The sequence below is a fragment of the Puma concolor genome, chromosome A1, assembly GCF_028749965.1.
Source record: "Puma concolor isolate L17-30 chromosome A1, mPumCon1.1.hap2, whole genome shotgun sequence".
NCBI classification, from domain to species: domain Eukaryota; kingdom Metazoa; phylum Chordata; class Mammalia; order Carnivora; family Felidae; genus Puma; species Puma concolor.
Window position 1 is genome coordinate 50778493 of NC_141667.1, and position 18177 is coordinate 50796669.

General features: G+C 39.6%; 1 protein-coding gene and 1 long non-coding RNA gene across 13 annotated transcripts in view; one reads left to right on the forward strand and one right to left on the reverse strand.

Annotated features, from left to right (window-relative positions):
* Positions 1 to 9645, forward strand: part of LOC147584153 (uncharacterized) — a 449134-nt gene extending 439489 nt beyond the window's left edge. The window contains exon 4 of the long non-coding RNA XR_015250524.1: positions 9478 to 9645. This is a non-coding gene — a long non-coding RNA (uncharacterized LOC147584153). The remainder of the gene's footprint in view (positions 1 to 9477) is intronic.
* EBF1 (EBF transcription factor 1) overlaps positions 1 to 18177 on the reverse strand; it is a 389133-nt gene that overhangs the window by 25927 nt on the left and 345029 nt on the right. For all 12 annotated transcript variants that reach the window (XM_086705112.1, XM_086704851.1, XM_086705046.1 and 9 more), the window contains exon 11: positions 8207 to 8295. In XM_086705112.1, the coding sequence (XP_086561238.1) occupies positions 8207 to 8295 (89 nt within the window). The remainder of the gene's footprint in view (positions 1 to 8206; positions 8296 to 18177) is intronic.

An 18177-nucleotide genomic window follows, 5' to 3' on the forward strand; every position in this document is an offset into this window, starting at 1 on the left:
TTCTTATTACTCTGATGCTTAATTGAAGTGTAACTCAAGGCTGAAAATAGTGAGCAAGGTTGAAGACCTACCTCCTAGTGTCTCTTTCTCAGGGCTTCAGTCCAAGAGGAGGATTTTGGACTGTAAGGGGAAACAGGAGTTAGCCCTTGCTCCTCCTGTGACTTCTCCCTGAACTAATGAGTAATTACATTGATTCCTCTGCCCAGCGGATGTGATACGAAGTAGGATAAACACAGTTACCCTCATCAAGAGCTCAGTGCTAAAAAAGAACTTGCAAGAGGTTCCGTTCCAGAATCCAGCTATTGGAATAACTGACATTACAAGTCCCTATGACAATGACTCTACTGCTAAAGAGAAAAAGAATTATCTCCAGTGTTTCTATGTGCATGTTTTTCATTCACGTTGCCACTTTTGCTGGGCTTGGCCCTTTGTGAGCTAACCTCAGTCCATACTACCATTGCCCTCTTCCTCTACCGCCCCCCCCCACCCCCATCCCTAGCCAAGCTTGAGGATTTTTTTAGCATTGGTTTGCAAAATTGCCTTTTTTCTTCAAATTCCTTTTTCTTAATTCTAGGAGTCAGAGCTTAGGGATACTAGCTCTGGACTTCAATATAGTTGGCTCAAATCCGTGCTCTGGCACTTACTAGCATTGTAAATGCATGCCTCTGTTTCCTCATCTGTAGAGCAGTGTTAATGCCAGCACTTGGTGCTTTGTTGAGCAATAGCCAGCCATAATATTGATAATCTTCACTTATTTTCCAGAGAACTTTGGCAAATTATATGCATTCATATATGTGCATTATGTGCCTTGAGTGCTGTTTGAGATGCAGTCCTATTTGAATAGCAGTGAAAGATTCTGAACAGATTAACAGTGAGGAAGTCTGGTGAGATAGAAAACTCCATTTACCAGCTGCATAAGCTTAAGCAGATTACTTGGCCTCTCTGAGCCTCCGTTGTCCCATCTCCGAAATGGGCCTGATATAATAATGACAAGTGGAATAACTTAACCGAAAAATAAGTCAGTTGAAGACAAAATAAAGAAGGGAAAATTATAGCTCTTTGTGAGGATCATGGGCCTTTTAAATGAAGCTATAATCTTCCTCCCCTCAAAAAATACATATTCATTGGGGTACCTGGGTGGTTCCGTCAGTTAAATGTCAGACCCTTGATTTCAGCTCAGGTCATGATCTCATGGTTCGTGAGATCGAGCCCCGAGCCGGGCTCTGCACTGACGGTGTGGATCCTGCTTGGTATTCTCTCTCCCTCTCTCTCTGCCCCTGCCCCTGCTCTCTCTCCCTCCCTCTTCCTCCCTCTCTCTCTCTCTCTCTCTCTCAAAATAAATAAACATTTAAAAAATTGCATACTCATAACCACATACACGATTCTATATTCAATTTCAGGTGTGCATAGATCAAGCTAAACTCCCCTACTAAAAGAAGTAAAAGTAGAGGGGACACCACCTCTAAATTGAGCGCATTATCAAAACAGGTTGTGGGATTTGCCCGCAAGGTTTCTGGCAGATAAAGGGGAGAGAGGAAGAAAAAGTATGCATGCCATAGTTTGTGTGTTTAACAAGAGAATGCAGAGACAAAATGCTTCTTGTATTCAAACTCAACTGTGCTTTTCCTACAAGTTCAATATACCATATGATTTGCTTTTTGTTTCTGTATTTTTGTTTGAGTAGAGTCATTTGGGTTCCTGGATATAATGTTTAATAGAGTTTCCTCAAATTACAAAAATAAACGAATGGATAAGTTGAGAGAGTGGCTAGCGTCACGGTATGGAAGACAAAAATGGAAGGTTTTTCTTTATCGTTTTCTGAAACCCTTACTCATCCCCCTTTTCTGCTAACAGGCAATGTAGCTATGCAAAGATTTCTTATTTGTATTTTCACTGATGCAACTGCAGGTTTTGAATCACTGATAGTCTTTGCATAAAGACTAAAACAATAACAGCATAATTAGAATACATTGTATACAGTCGACTCTGGTTTTATTTTGCCCCAGCTCTGTATTTATGATAAATCACTAAACACTAACGCTCTTTAGGGAGGGTGATTGTGGGTCTTGTCTCTCCATTGAGCAAAAACAGTGCCTGTGACGAGAGTCTGAATTTCAATTCTGCAAGTGTACAGTTGAACTGAATAATACTTGGCACAATGCAGTGCACAACCGAGCCACTAAATGGCTGATTTACTAAATTATTATTAGATGAGCCCTTGCTGTTCCAAATGAAAGTGCAGTCACTGTCTTCCTTCATGGTGTGTTCAAATTGTTCTGTGTTTAAATATTCAGCATGAGGCTAATGTGAACTGATGAACTGAGACTATAAACATTCACTTTCAATACAGATAGAGCGACAGAGATGCAACATATCATGTGGCCCACGGAGGTGAAAATGATTTATATTTAAGGATGTTGCTGCCTACTTCCATTACTTTAAGGTGCTCTTAATTAGCACAGTGTTGGAAATGACTAATTCCCATGTACAGGAAGAGCAGACTCGTGGAGGCTGAGATTTTTTCGCATGCTAGTGAAGGAGAAGCTACCAAAGGGATCTGTTGCCTGTGTAGTTTAGAATCTAGAGTTTTATTTGTGGCAGGCTGCACAGCACCAGCAGAGTAACATGTCTGCTGGAAGAACTGTGGTTTTTGACTTTCAGTGTTTCTTCTTGTCTCGACCCTCCCAAAGGGTCTACAGTCCGTCCTCACTACCATCCATCCCTCTGCAATCCACATCCCTTACGATCCACGTCTACTACCCTACATGGGCACGGTGGCACCTCTACCCATCTCACCAGCTTCTTTGGTGACACCTGCTGGAATGAAGAACAACCCTTTGCTCTTTGGAAGAATATAACCCTTCTTCCCTCCTCCCCTTTGAGGGCAGTTATAGGCAAGCACTTAAAATACTGTGATCACTTACAGTAGATTAGAATTTTTTATTGGTGCCGTGTTGCCATAACAACATGAAGACAGCAGATGACTTAAGCTAAGCTTGCAAAGCAAAAGGCTGCTCATCTGGCAGTTAAAATGAATACAGTTCATTTCACAAGTTTCCCATATGGACTCTTAGTGTATGGTAATGAGGAGACCATATGGTGAGAGAAAATGCACTGAGAACAATTGGGTTCCACTGGCTGAGTGGGAAGTTGGGAGAGAAAACCCGGGTGAGAGATTCTGGTGTGTGTGTTCTCTGGGTTCAAGGTTTGCTTGAGGTTTGTTTTGGTTTTTGTTTGGGATAGTTGTTTTCCATAGGGGTTTTGCATTTCTTAATCTGCTCCTTAATATGTCAGCTGTGCAAAATGACAAACATCTTGCAAATTTTGCAATATCATTCATCACAAACTGTCAGCAGTGTTTGCAAATCTGACTTGCAAGATCTTTTAAATGTGTTGTTCTTAAAAGGCAACAGTACTAAGTTTTTAGACAAAGTGCAGGAAAATTTAAGCACTTCTGACAAGCAGAAACATTAACAGTAATCATTTTAAAAACACTCGCATCTTTTGCCTGCATGTTTAGCTGTAAATAATGCTAGAAGGTATAAAAGCTTTAAAGTAAAAATGTAATAAATACTTTTTATTATGTTTCATAAAAAATAAAAGAATGCCATGAGCCCTGTGTATGCGTTATCTATACATGTGAACAGTATAGAGATGGATGGTTCCCACTCTCCTTACTACCAACCAGATTGGAGACCTGGGAGGACAGCTTGAAAAAAGCTCTAAAGTCAATTCTGTACTATACATGCTTCATAAAAGATGAATATAAATGCATTAGTTAGACACGGTGAGCTAAATTAGAAGGTCAGGCAGGGCTGGGAGGGCTGAAAAATCACACAACCAATGAGGGTAATTACTCTTTTTTAAGTCTATTAAGTGGTGTTGTTCTATCAAGGCTCAGGGGTATAGGACATGAAGAACAAGATAAAGTAATGTGTATTTATTACTCCCACTGGATCAATTTACCAGATATTTTCAGCTCCATAAAGCAAAATACACAAATGCTGCCTTTGTTACTTTTCTCAAACTGCTTTATTTTCTCTAAAAGAAGGACTGGCTCTGGGAGAGACACTTTTGCCCCACGGAGGTCCCCGTGCCAACCCCCTTCAGTGGGATGATGCGAGAAAGCTGGCAAGAGTTTAAGTAGGATGGGGGAAAGGTGTAGGCGAGGAATAGGAGACCGGAGCTAATCACCTCAAGACAGAATTATTTGGGTTTCCAGATCCGAAGGAAACGTGGGAATATGATGCAATGGTGACAGTGAGGCAGTCAAGCCCAAGGACTCGAATTTTAGTCTTCCCACTTGTTAGCTGTGGAGTCGGGCAAGTCACCAGCCCTCTGGGCCTCTGGCTCCTGTGGAGTGGGGAGTCCTTGCCTTGCAGGGCCTGTGGCCTCTGCGTACTGGAGTCTTGCTAGATACCAGAGAGGCCTCCTCGCCTAAATTATCTCACCAATGCCCAACAGCAACCATGCGTTGAGGAAGAGAAAACAGAGGCTGGAAAGGCTGAGTCACTGCACAGAGCAGTGGATCTGGTTTGCCAGCTCCGTATCTGTCTGAGCTGAGAGCTCACTCTCTCGGCCTCTGTGCTCTTTGAATACCTTGATAGAGCAGTGCCCGGCACACCTTGGGCATGAAGTGACACTACGTGCTCCCTGGGACTCACTGCCAACATACAGAATGCCGGTGAGGTTTGGTCCACTCTCCACGCCTCTGTGCTAATGCTCACTGCCCACTCAGGAAGACAACTAATACACTGAAAGAGGGTGGAGACACCGCTGGCCTTCAAAACAGAGAGAACTCCTTGTTCAGTGCTTCTGGATTGCATCATACATGTCTGCATCTCATGGTCTCTGACTGACCACAGTCCCCATCCCCTCACCGCCACATTACATGAAGAGTCAACCTTCACCCCAAAGTCCATCACGTGTTCTTCTCCCTCCTGCCAGGATCCAGAGAGGGAGGCAAGTTTGTATGAAACAGAACAGAACAGTTCCATTTAAAATCTTAGTCCACCTTTCTCCCTGCGCATCTGAAAAAGGAAACCAAATAACACCTGGGCTTAGGATAATTATACTGTTTTAAATGTGTGCGTACAGCCACTATCACTAATGGTGACTTTCAGGAACAAAATAGTTGACAGAGAAGGGTTCATCTTGCTCCTGTTTTCTCATTTGGTAAATGGGAATGATGTCTATTTTCCCGACTTCTCTCATAAGAGGGGCTCCAATAAAACAAAACATGTACAAGTTCTTTGAAAAAGCACAAGCCAGTATACAAAGGCATATTATTACGGAAAGCTGTCTGCTTGGTCTTTGGAGCAGTTTCATTTGACAGAATATGTGGGTGGTTGTATGAATCTAGCTTTGTCTATTCACAAACACATGGGTTTAATAAAGTGCAGTTTGTTTTTTAAGGTGTGTGGTCCATGGCTCACTGAAACACTCCTGTTTGACAAACACTGACCATGATTCTAAGAAAGGCGGAGCCCGTTTTTATCCCCCTAACAATGGACAGCCTGAGTATAAATCTCCCAAGTCCACAGGAATACCTCGAGCTGGCTCCATCTACCACTTCCTGACCCTGCTCTTGAACTCTCCCTCCACCTTAACATTCAGAGCCAGGAGGACAGCCACTCTGGTCTGAGTCACACAGAGAACTTCCTGGGGCGGCTCCGGCCAGAGCCCTTGAGCAGTCAAGTGGCTAGATGCAGGCTGCGGAGTGTTTTCCTCAGCACACAAATCCATTGTGTCCTGATTACTCCTCCCAAACCCAGGAAAAGAAGGCTGGGAACTTCACCATCAGGCCACCGGGGATGCAGTGACACGTGCCTGTGCTATTTGTTCAACATTTCTGAATGTGATGTGCAACTGTAAAAATGGTTTTAAAAGTACACAAAAATAAGCCCTATATGCCTATTTCTCTTATTTCATTATGAATAAGAAAAGTACCTCCTGGCTTCTTTAGACCTCAACCGTTAAATCAGATTTATCTTCTGTTTTTTTTTCAATAAATATTTACAGAGAAGCAACTGTGAGCCAGATAGCTGTGCTAGAGTGCATCCACAGGATTACTTCCTTTTTTCCTTACGTGATCCCCAGGAAGTCAGCGCGATTATTGTCCCCACTTTATAGATGAAAAACCTGAGGCACAGAAGATGAATCATACATTCAACTGCCACCAGGATTAAGATTTCCTGCTCTGCAGAGATTGGATGGAAGAGCCCTAAGAAGCAACAATCCCACTCTTACTCACCTGCAGATAATCATAGCTATCTTTTGTTGAGTGCTAAATAACTGGTTGAAATAACTATCAGAAAAAGTGGAAAATATTACCATCTCCATTTGATAGAGAAGGAAACTGAGGCACAGAGGCAAAGAATTTGGGGGAGGGGGGACAAGAATTTTGACCCCTGCTGCATAGCTAGTAAATGTCCTTGCTCTGAGTTCCACCCCTGCCAATCGGACTCTCCAGGTCCTTCAGCAGATTCTAGAGACAGCAAATGCCACATGTAAAGTGAAGACTGTCCCCAAAAGGAAAAATTAAGACAAGTCTGTCATTGTGCCCATGTCTTCTTTCTACCACTGAGACACCTCAGGCACTGACCACTGGGTGGACACACATCATTTATATCATTGTGCTATAAAATTACCAATTATAATCCCACAGGAAATGCATGGGAGCTAGGTTCTTGCTAGACAGAGGGCCTTGAAAGTAAATCTCTCCGAGGCACATCTATACCACAGACGGAGACTGCCGTTCACTAAGTCAGGTGAAAGAGAAGGATGTGTATGATGGAGGCCTGTTTCAAAGACAAGGATATGAACAGTCTGACATACCATATGGTTTCCTCCTGAGGTGAAACGCTTTCAGTAAGGTCCACAACACTGGGCAGAAGCAAGGCTGTTTCCGGAAGCCAGAGCTAGAGACTGAGGCTGTGTGCTTCTTCCCCCAGGTCTAGGTAGAGAACTCCCATTCTTGCTGGTCACAGTTCTTCCTCTCTTCAGTCAGGTAGTGTCCCTCCTCTCCTCTACTGGCTCCTCTCATTTATGCAACAATTTGGGGGGGGGGGCACTTTTCTCCTGGGCAAGGTCTGTTCTGACAGGGTACCAGGCACACAGGTAGGATCTGGCAGTAAGCCAATCCCCTGAAGAAGTTTGTTGAGCTAAGAAGGACGCCAACTTCATTTTTGTAAGTGTTTTATGAGGCAAAACAGACTCAGAAGTGACATATCTCCAGCCTTATTCCAGCAAGGAGAGCACCTCTCATCTACTCATTGAATTTATAATAGTTTCCATTTGTGTAATAAATGAAACTTTATTTTGCTGTCAGTAAATGGTGAATGGTAGTTCCACTAATTCTGTATTTTGAACTTATTTAATTGTTCTCTATTCGGAGTCCTCACAGGACTTTGGTTGCACTTTGGTTAAATGTATCTATTACTTCCTCTAGTGACTAGTTGTGTATAGTGATCTCTGTGACACAAGGCCCGTGTTCCTCGGGTACAGAGATGAGAATACCCCCGATATTGACAACAGGTACAGAATAGAAGTCAATATGTGAATTTCCTACTTTCTGTATTGGCAATTTCAGTGTATTGCTGCATGACATATACTACTCTTGAATTTTTGTTTAATTTCTCATACTTTTATACCTTATTTCCAATTAGGTAGGATGCCTCTGGAGGTAAAAGGCTCTGTCTTATTTGTCCAGTTGCAAGATCTACCAATATGTTTCTTTTGAGTTCTAGCTGCATTAGGGATAGGTATAAATCCTTGCATAGGTAGAAAGCCAGTGTTCTCTTTCCTCTTAAGAATTGATATGATGCAATGATTAATAACCTGGACTTTGGAGCCAGGTTGTATAGATTTGAATCTCAGTTTAGCAATTTACATGCTTGTGACCTTGGGCAAATGATTTAACCTCTCCTTGCTTGATTATTTTCTTCTCTAAAATAAAAGTACCAACTCAGAGGGTTTTTGAAAGGAAGAAATGACATAATATATGTAAAAATAAGAATAACACTACCTGGCACATAAATGCTTGCTACTTTTATTATTGTTTACCTTATAGTACCAAACACACAAAAGACAAAAATGTTGCATTGTTCACCTATGAGCTAATTTCATCAATAGCAAAGTTTTCTGCTAATCACCTAAGCTCAAGTCAAGTTACAGAGTCTGTAACCCCAAAAAGAAGAATCCTGACCTTTGGCAAACGCTCGGGGTCGCCAGGGTGCCGAGGAATGACCTTCTGTAACCTCTGGAAACCATAATCGATGGTGGGTTCATTGAGCGCTGCAAGGAAGAAGTCACAGGATTAGAACAATTTCATTAAATAAAACAGAAACTAACACTGATGGCATGGAAACAACTAGAAGTCAGAAATTTAATTTATACTTTTGAATTACATCACAAGATGATCAGATGCACAATCCCCTTGCTGAACATTTTCACTGTCTACTTCTGCTATTTACCATGGTAGGCAGGGACTCACTCAAAAGAACATTGGTAGGAACCTTAGTAACGACTCCTGAACTCAGTTCTTCTGGCCAAATTCTATATTGCTTACATAATCAAAAATAGAAAGTAAAATGGTATTGATATGAAGTTTTAGGATCCACTAGCTAAAAGCTCAGGGCAAAATAAATACTCAAGGCCTTGTCTGAAGGTATCCACACATTATAAACAGCAGAATTACAAGTACTTGCTTAACTGAAAAATCTGTAGTAGATCTCAGCACACCACACAAGCCGATGCCTCTGTGGTGATTAAGCCTGCAAGAACGTGGTGAGGGGCAGGGAGATGAGATCTTCTCAGCATAGAAAACCTAGTCTCCACTTGATAGAGTCTGCAAGGTGATAGGTGTTGAAAATGTCCTCGATACAACACCCTCACATCTAAAATGACAGACTCATTCACTAACATCAGTATTATTTCAGGAAAAAGACTAGCCTCTGTGGAGCACTAGCATAGAGCATATGGGTCTCCAAGAAAAATTCTTAAAAAGACTAAAAGAAGAACAAACCTATAATAATATTTGGAGACAATGGGCCTTATTGTACTCATATTGTCTACACTCTTCAAAGCCTCCTTAAATTAAGTGTGATACGAAGTAGACTCTGGTCTATAATTTTCAAAATTCCTTCTCAAGGTATGAAATATCTTCAGCCTTCCTCACCTGACCAGGAAAAGATGGCAGCTCAGTCCTCTACCCACATCCCCCGTATCCTCTAAGTAATGGGTGGGTGGGAGGGTGGGTGTTTTTCTTCTTTTCTTTTTTAGTGTAACTAACGTTTTCAACCACGTATTTTCTCCCACACCGAGTAAAAAGACAGTCTTTGTAGTTCTGACATTTAGCTATACATTAGAAAACAAGTTGCCACATGCTTTACTTAAAATGCATTTCCATTAACCTAAATTTCAAAAGTAAGATTCATACTACTACTAACTTTAAAAAACTGTATTAAATTCAAATAGGTCCCAAGGCTAATGGAAGCAATTTGTATACCAACCCAAACTGACTGGCCCACTTTTCAAAATACAGGTATGATAATCTTGTGGTTTTAAAAGGACATTTAAATTGAAAGACTGTGAATTTAGTACATAATTATACCAATAGAACCCTTTAACTTGTCAACTTGTAAATCTAAAAGGCTATCAATCATTTCTAAAGAGGAAATAAACCTTAAAATTCCTTGATTGACAGTGCTTACTTTTTATGTAGGGAAAAAAAAAGGCAAAAAAAAAAAGGCAAAAAAAAAAAAAAAAAAAAAAAAAAAAAAGCTGCGTAAAGTGGCCAGAAATCCATTTACAAAAGTACATTGTTTTACATAGGTGAGTAAAAAGCCAATAATTACACCTCCAAAAGACACATAAATCAGAGTAAGTACTTTTTCCTCACTTGTATATTTTAAGTTGGAGTGAACTTCGGGTAACTTTTTATTGAAAAGATTTTCCCAAATGCAATGCTTATTGAAGTTGTTAATAGAGTAGCATTTTCATTTAAGACAATGTAATCATTTTTACAAATATGAGATTTAGCCATCTTCTCCCCCTTTCCCCAGCTTCCAAACAGTAAACTTTCAACCTGTCTCTTGTGGAAATTAACTAAAATTATACCCAGGTGTACCAAATCTTTCTATCTATACTAGTATATGAGTTAAGGCACAATATTTATTATTCCTCCCATTTTATGAATTACTTTCTAAACCCTTGAGAAGAATTCTTTTTTCAAATTAGACATGTAGAGGAAAAAGCCATAGAACTCTTCATGCAGGGAAGCTGTTACTCGTAAAATCCATGGTATTTAATCAAGAAATGCATGAGAGGGACAGGAATGAGCACCTAGGTTTAAGACATATGTCACATCCATCCTCCACCCATATTACTAATTGCCATCCAAGATGTTTAACCATAAAAATAGCTTTAAACAATTAAGTGTATCATTTTAATATCTGAATTCTAATTCTTGTTTTTGTTTTTCAGGCTAAGCCACCAATAAAACTTGAATTGTTGACCTGTTCCTGCAGTTGTTTGCATAATGAATTGATTCCTACCGTGTCAAGAAACGGGTGATTGTTAAATGAATGAATGTCTGACATTATGAGGGGAGGATGTGTTTCTCTGTCCATACAGCCAACTCACAGCAGAATGACCAACACTTAGTATCTGCAGTTAAAAGAGCCAATTCAAATATCATATGGAACTAACAGCTAAAGAGCTGAGGAGAAGTCATTCTGCTGCCACAAAACGTAATTAAGATATATTAAACTCATTATTCAAGGGAAATAAGCATCTACTCTATGGAAGTATACTATGTGAAGGGATGTATTTCAGATAGTTAGATAAAGGCTTTTAATTTATTTCCCATGCCTTTATGACTTGCTCTACACTCACATGTTTCAATATATTAACCTGCCCTTAATTTAGGTATAGACCATTACAAGGCGTGGTCCAGTGCTATAGACAAAGACAGCGTTAAAAATATGCAAGACAAAGCTCATTGTCTTAGATTCAAATGTGCCTGATGAGTTCTCTCATTGCATTGACTAGAGAAAAATAAAAAAAAGGATTACTGAATGAGAAGGGTCATCTGATAAAGATTGTTACTTAAAACAAAACAAAGCAAAACCCCCTAAAAACAGATTAAGTGGCTAGGGAGGAGGATGGTAAAATCATGGCATACCCATGGGATGGAATATGATGCAGTCCTCAAAAGCAATGCTACAAGGAAAAAAAATTATTTACTGACATATAATATACGGCTAGGTTAACAAGCAGATTACAGGAGCATATATACAATATGGTTACTTTTTAAAAAATGAACATACACAGAATAAAGAAAATATGTCTATATATAAACTGCTTAACAGTAGTTATTTCCAAAAAGTGGGTCTTAAAGTGCTTTTCTTCCTTCTCTTTGTGCTGTACATTCTCTGAATTTCCCACAATGAACACATATTACTTTTATAATCAGAGAAAAAGGTTAAGAGCAAGAGATTGTTGCCGAGATGGAATGTGACCTCCTTGTATAAAGTAATGACATAAGAAACTATGCCTTAAAAGGGGTCTGTATACCCTTTAATAACCTTGCATAGGTTATTACAGACTATAAGAAAAATAAGTAGTATACTTTTGGCCAGTTGTATAAATATGTGACTATTCATAAACTCTCTGAAAATCAACAGAGAGGGTAACGAGGAGGAATCATAAAGAATGGTATATTTATTTCATCAGTGGGGGTAGTCGTACCTTAGGGACATACGTCTACTCTGCAAGAATGTAATATAAAGTTAATCCTTCAACAAAGTGACCTCATTGTATTCAAGCACAGGGCTCAGGGGGCACCAGTAGAAATGGGACTAATCAATTTTCCCCCTAAAACTTAGGACAATTCTGAGAATCTAGTAGAGAAAGAAAGAAAAACTTAATTGGGCATAATTAACCACAAATAAAGAAGCATGAGCATCTTAGGTTGAAAAAAGAAAAACAGATGAAGCTATAAATGGCAACAGGAAGGCAAGGATGAGAGAGCATTTTGTGACTCCGCTTCCAAATACCTAGTCCATGTTCTCTGAAAAGGGCTTCGGAGGGTGTCATCTGAAACCAGGCAGGGACAGTAGCAGAATAAGGGAGGCTCAGAGGTCTAGAAAAACCTGTAATCCCAAATTGAAAAAGCCCCAATTTTTAAATCATCACAGTAGAATAGGAACAATGTAGGCATCTGAAAAATTCCACATTATAGGAAATTCTCCATTGACTCAATCATCATTTTTAGTGCCCACCATGCATCCAGATGGCATTTGTAGGAATTAACTGTTTTGTGTCACAAAACCAAAAGCCCTTAAAAACAAACTTTCTGAAAGAAATATGTCATCCAGCCCCAAAAGACTGATGAACTGGTTGGCATTTCAGGGGCATCAAAGTCATTACTTTTCAAAGAGTAAAAGTTAATTAAATAGTTAAAAAAAAAAAATCAAACCCCTACATCTGGCCTTGTGTTGGAACTGTTTATAAATGGCTGTGGGGGCTGGCTTTCCCGGTCTCACAATCTCAAACTCCCCCAGAGGAAATCAGTAACTTTCTATGCAGAACCAATCTAAGCAGAGCCCTTCTTTGGGCTTCAACTGAGGTCCTGGTCAAGACAGAACAGCTCTGATAATACAAAACTATTATTTACAGTGTCCAAGTGTTCATGCAGCATGAAATGCTATATGCAAAGAACATTTAAAATAATGCAATTAGATTTTATGCACGAATACTAATGACAAGATTACAAAATCCAGGGGCACCTGGGTGACTCAGGTGAACATCCATCTCTTGATTTTGGCTCAGGTCATGATTCCAGGGTCGTGGGACTGAGCCCTGTGTTGGGCTCTGCACTCATCAGGGAGTCTGCTTGGGGTTCTCTCTCTCTCTCTCTCTCTCTCTCTCTCTCTCTCCCTTTCTCCCTCTGCCCCCTCTCCCACTGATGTGCATATGCTCCCACACGTGCATATGCTCTCTCAAAAAAAAAAAAATTACAAAATCCATTCAAAACATCTGTAATGAGTAAACTGTAACTAAATGCCATTTGTGGCCTTTTCATGCCTTTAGTCTTTTTTTTAAATCCACTTCACACACATCAAGTAAGGAAATTCTCTCTAAGGGGATTTATTTGCAAATTAAAATTTTATAGTCAGGAAGGATGCATTCTCAGTTATGAAAACTGACTTTTCTCTTTTCAGAGTTTCTTTTTAGAGAAATCACTCCTCTGTCCTTCTGAACTTCTCGAATACTTAATTCCTGGAAACAATGGAAATGAGGGGCTGGAGAGCTGTGTTCCCAAACAGCACAGGAAAAGCTCTTTCGGTGCCATTCCAATGTTAGCGCAGAGTTCCCCTGCTTTTATAGCTCAGAGACTCGCTGCAGCGCTTTAACATATTTCTGGGGTTTTAATTTCCTTTTTTTAATGGTTGTGTGACATGATGTCATTTTGACTGGAAATAAAAAGAAATGCAGATATTAGGAAGGTAATATTTATATTCTATTGCCATTTAATGTCCAAACAAATATCTAGACTCTATGCCAAGTAATAAATAAAACCTCATAGCACAGGCAATGATAAAACCAGCACCTGGGTCTCCGAGCTTCCCTGGTGACTACTCTATATTTGAACTAAAGGAGTAACAGCAGAGCATTTCCCTTCAAGGCAGATCCATTCTGGGCATGAGAGTTATTACATATGTGTTAGGCGAGCCTTTTTGTTCCATAATGGCCCCATTTTTGCCTCAGTCACTAAATTAACAACTAGAGGTAAACAATAAAACAGCAAGTTATCTTCACAAACCTATCTTGAAGACTGACTTTAAAATATATAAACCGAAAAATCAACCAGAAACCTAAACAAGAGCCAGAAATATGGTTAATGAAGAAATCTGTTGCATTTCCATTCACTTAGATATTTCATTATCTTCCTAGATGTTTAGCACATGAACACTATTCCGGTCTTCTCTTCTGTGGAAGTGAGCGACACACTCTTTAAGAAACCTAAAACCAAATCCCCTGCAAGCAGAGCCCTGCTTTCAATGTGAAATACTTTTACAACCCAGTTCCCTGCCTCAGGTGCCAGTCAGGTTCGGGAGAGGTTTGGCAAGAGGCTCACCGCGCTGCAGAAGCTGTAACTGAACCAGGAGGGTGTCAGGATGAAGCCAACATGGGCAGAATATACCAACATAGGAGCCAAAGGAAAATTTCCAAACTGGGTTTGAACACGCCCTGACTTCTTATTTGTAGTTTTCAAACTTCTCGATGTGTGGCAAAAAGTCTGAGACTCAAAAACCAAGCAAAGGAATTACTACTTCTCTCTCTCTACCAAAGGTACAATCAGAGGTACTAGTTGGCTTGTGTGGCTAAGTCCTTTCCACAAAGAGTGGGGCCAGGGGTACGTACAAGGTACAAACTGAAGAGAGAAAGTGAGGGGGTGGGGGGGAAGCGGATCAAAGCCCAGGATGATGACGTGCTGGGGCTCCTGGAGAAAGAGCTGGAAGACCCTGAGAGCTGTCAGCTGGAATGCAAAGAGCTTATGTATCTTTAGAAATTAAGAACTCTTCCACAAGCAAGAGCAATCAAGAGCCGGAAGAAAGAGTTGAGCGACATACTTTTGTTTTTTTAAAATGGAAACAGCTTTAGTGTTTCTCGAAAAGTAACACATTCTTATTGTATAAAAAATACAAAAGAAACACAAAAAAGAGGAAAAAACAATACCCCATGATACTCCTATTCATATGTAACCACTACTTATATTAGTACCCACGCTTTCAGACATTTTCGCAATACTGTTTTATATAAATACAGATTATATACATATTTATATCCACCTCAATCTTTCCAGGGGTCATGGCATATTGCATTATATAGATGGCCATAATTTATGTAACAAATCCTCTGTTAATGGGGGTGTATGCTTCCTCCCCCAACCCCTGCAAATTTTCACTGATGTAAGAAGTACTATATTGAAAAATAGGAGAGATTCTTAGAGAAAAGAATATGCACATTTTCAAGTCTTTTGATACATATATTTCCTAACTATCCTTTACAAAATGTATACCAATTTACACTTAGACAGGTTACAACTAATTTTTAAGTTTTTACATCCTGAACCTCAGTTATTCTCTAAGTTATAAGGACCTCTGAAGACTTTTAATAGATGTTAATAATCATAATGATTACTTGTTGAGGTGTCATTTTAAACATACCCTGAGGTCACATAATACTGTTTTCCCAGTAATATCAAGTGCTTTATAGACATTATCTCAGTGATTCCTTCAATATGGTGTGCCATAAATGTCAAAAATCATCGCTCCCAATTGGGATTTGAGAAACTGAGGCACAGACCATGCTAACTGTATAAATCAGAACAAAACCCTCGGTGCTTTACTTACTCTTCCAGGATGACTACTTTATTTTAATATTAATGAATCCCAATTTGCAACATATTGACAAGTTCTGCTAGCAAATCCATTAAATGGCTTCTTTGTCACTCAGTATCTGTGAAATGGAAACCTGCCCCGAGGAAGAACCCTTATGCACAGACCCCTGACTTTGTACAGGTGAGCAAGTCACTTAGCCTGACTTGGCCACTTATGACTCAGCCATTGACAAACACGAACCCTCTCGGGGGAGGCCACCCTCGTATTTGAAACTTTTCCCACAAATGACCAAAAAGCTGAGTTTTCTGTCATGTTTGAGTTGGGCTCTCAAAGGTTGATTTGTCCTTTGGGAAAAAGAGAACACAGAATGCTGTTAAGATACGTAAAACCCACTAATTTCATGTCACAACCAGTTGGTATTTTCTAGATGATTCTTGGCGAGAAGTCACTGGCAGAAGTGGAACAACTCTCCATAAACAGACCCCCTTATCGCCCTGGAGGGTTAAGCTCTGTCTAAAATGGGAAGTAGGTGAATGTACAATAATTAGGGAAAACTGTACTGCTCTCTAATTGTAATAAAGTTGATGAGAAAAGTTGCCCCTGTTATTGCATATGATGTGCTCTGAACAGCTTGGCCTTTCAGGAGTCTTAATTTAGATTTCCAAATTTGATACAAGTTTAAAACTAAAATTAAATCCCTCAAGCAAACAGAAGCTTAAAGATCTTCATGATTTTTTTTTTTTTTGCCTTTCAATCTTTTTCACTTTATGATTTAAAAAAAAAAACAAAACATTTGTGATTAGGTTTCCAAAGCCAGATTCGCTCATTTGAACTAGAAGAGAAAGATGATTTTCACCATGTAATTGATGATGGTGTTTAAGTATTCAAAGCCAACACAGTCTGTCTTTCTTAGCATTTAAGGATAAATCTATAATTTTCTTCCTGACTGGCATATCTTCTGATATAACAGGAGTAATATTCCTTCTATAATTGTTCTTCAGATTTCTTTCCAAAGAGTTTTGACAATAACTGTTATCAAGGGGGTAAAATCACACAGCCTGTCTGATAAACATGTTTTCTTGCGTTCCCACCCCAGCGAGTGCTTGACACCGTAGTTTTATCATCCAGTGTGTGTTCAGAATGAGCTTAGAACAGCAATTGCCGGGAATAGGCAGGCGATAAACCGCATTGATTTAACACATCTTGTTTTCAATCATGCTTGGATTTTCTGAGCACGCATTTTTCCTGTACTCTGGCTTGTAGCTTTTATCTGACGAGCTGATCCCTTTTCACTGGAAAATGAAAAGGTCGCACAATAAGACACGGTTTACTGGAACTTGAACACGCACCAGGGAAAGTATTTTAGATAAATACTGTCAGACATAGTGGAGCTGAATTTCAACAACACAATTGCTAAACAACAATACTTATTACTCTCCTAGAACAAGCTACCAGTAACTTATGGCTCTCAGCAGGGAACAGCACCAAGTCTCGACTCCAAAGCTAAAAAACCCTTCTCTGAGCCCCGCACTAACCAAGCACAGAGTTCTGGGCTAAGGTCCTACTTGTGATTGTTAATATCATGGTTTTATGAGACAACTCAAAAAATTACTCCTACTGTTCACAGAGCTGCTTCCTCTAAACCGGTGGACAGGTTTCAGAAGAGCTGGACAATGATGTTATAGCAGGATTCTCTAGACAGATTGAGAGGGGAAAAAGTCCCAAGAAAAGTGACTCCAAATAATCCATTAATCCACTAATAAGACAGGACTAGGGATTAGAGGATTAACTGATTATTCGGTAGTATTTTAATAAGTTAAAGAGCACTTATAACAAGTATGTTACCTAGAGAGCTACAATGGCTTTGCAGACAAGCCTAGACGTTATCATCAGCCTACAGTCCAACTAAATGGCATCTTGATATAAAATAAATGAAGTCAGCCATTTTCAGTATTGACCTGACTTACATGATTATTATTGCTGTGTATCATTAGCTTCAGACTCAAGTCTCCTCTACCTGAACAGAGTCAGAACCCTTTTCTCTGTAGCCTTAACACACATATGTTGTGATGATATCTTTATTCATTATCTACTCCAGAGCTTCTCAGACTTTCTCCACTCATAGCACCTTGGGCAGCTCAGCAATCTTTCCACAGCACCTCCAAGTGGAAAGAAATGCTCAGCAGCTCTGTTTATTAACTATTTAGGTCCAAACCGCCTAATATTTATATCCTAACAACATAGCAGCCATTTGAAAAACAATACAAAGAAATTGGAAGAAAAAATAATATAGTAATATTTTTATTTCATTCTAAAACAATCACAGTTACTTTCTAATGGGATATGTGTGCTTCTGTCGAGCACTGCATAACTTCTTAAATTTTGGAATAAGACTGGATACCACCACCCTCTTTCCTCTTCTGCATTAATTTTTACATGAGACTTCCATCTGATCACAGTAATTGCTGATAACTAAGCTTTGCAAAGCTATGGCACTATGACAAGGAATGCAGTGCAATCTAATGTTAAGATATGCACTACCTTGAACCAGTAATTTGTGTGGTATCCAATAGACTTACAGTGTTACATCGTTCCCTCAAATTTAAAATACCCCACGGCACTCCTGTTGCATTCATTTATGTGTTTCTTTTCTTCCAACAATAATTATTATAGCAGCAACATTAGCTAAACGCCTCCTAAGGACTTACTATGTGCCAAGCACTTTACATGGATTGACCTATCTAATCTTTACCACAACCCTACAGTG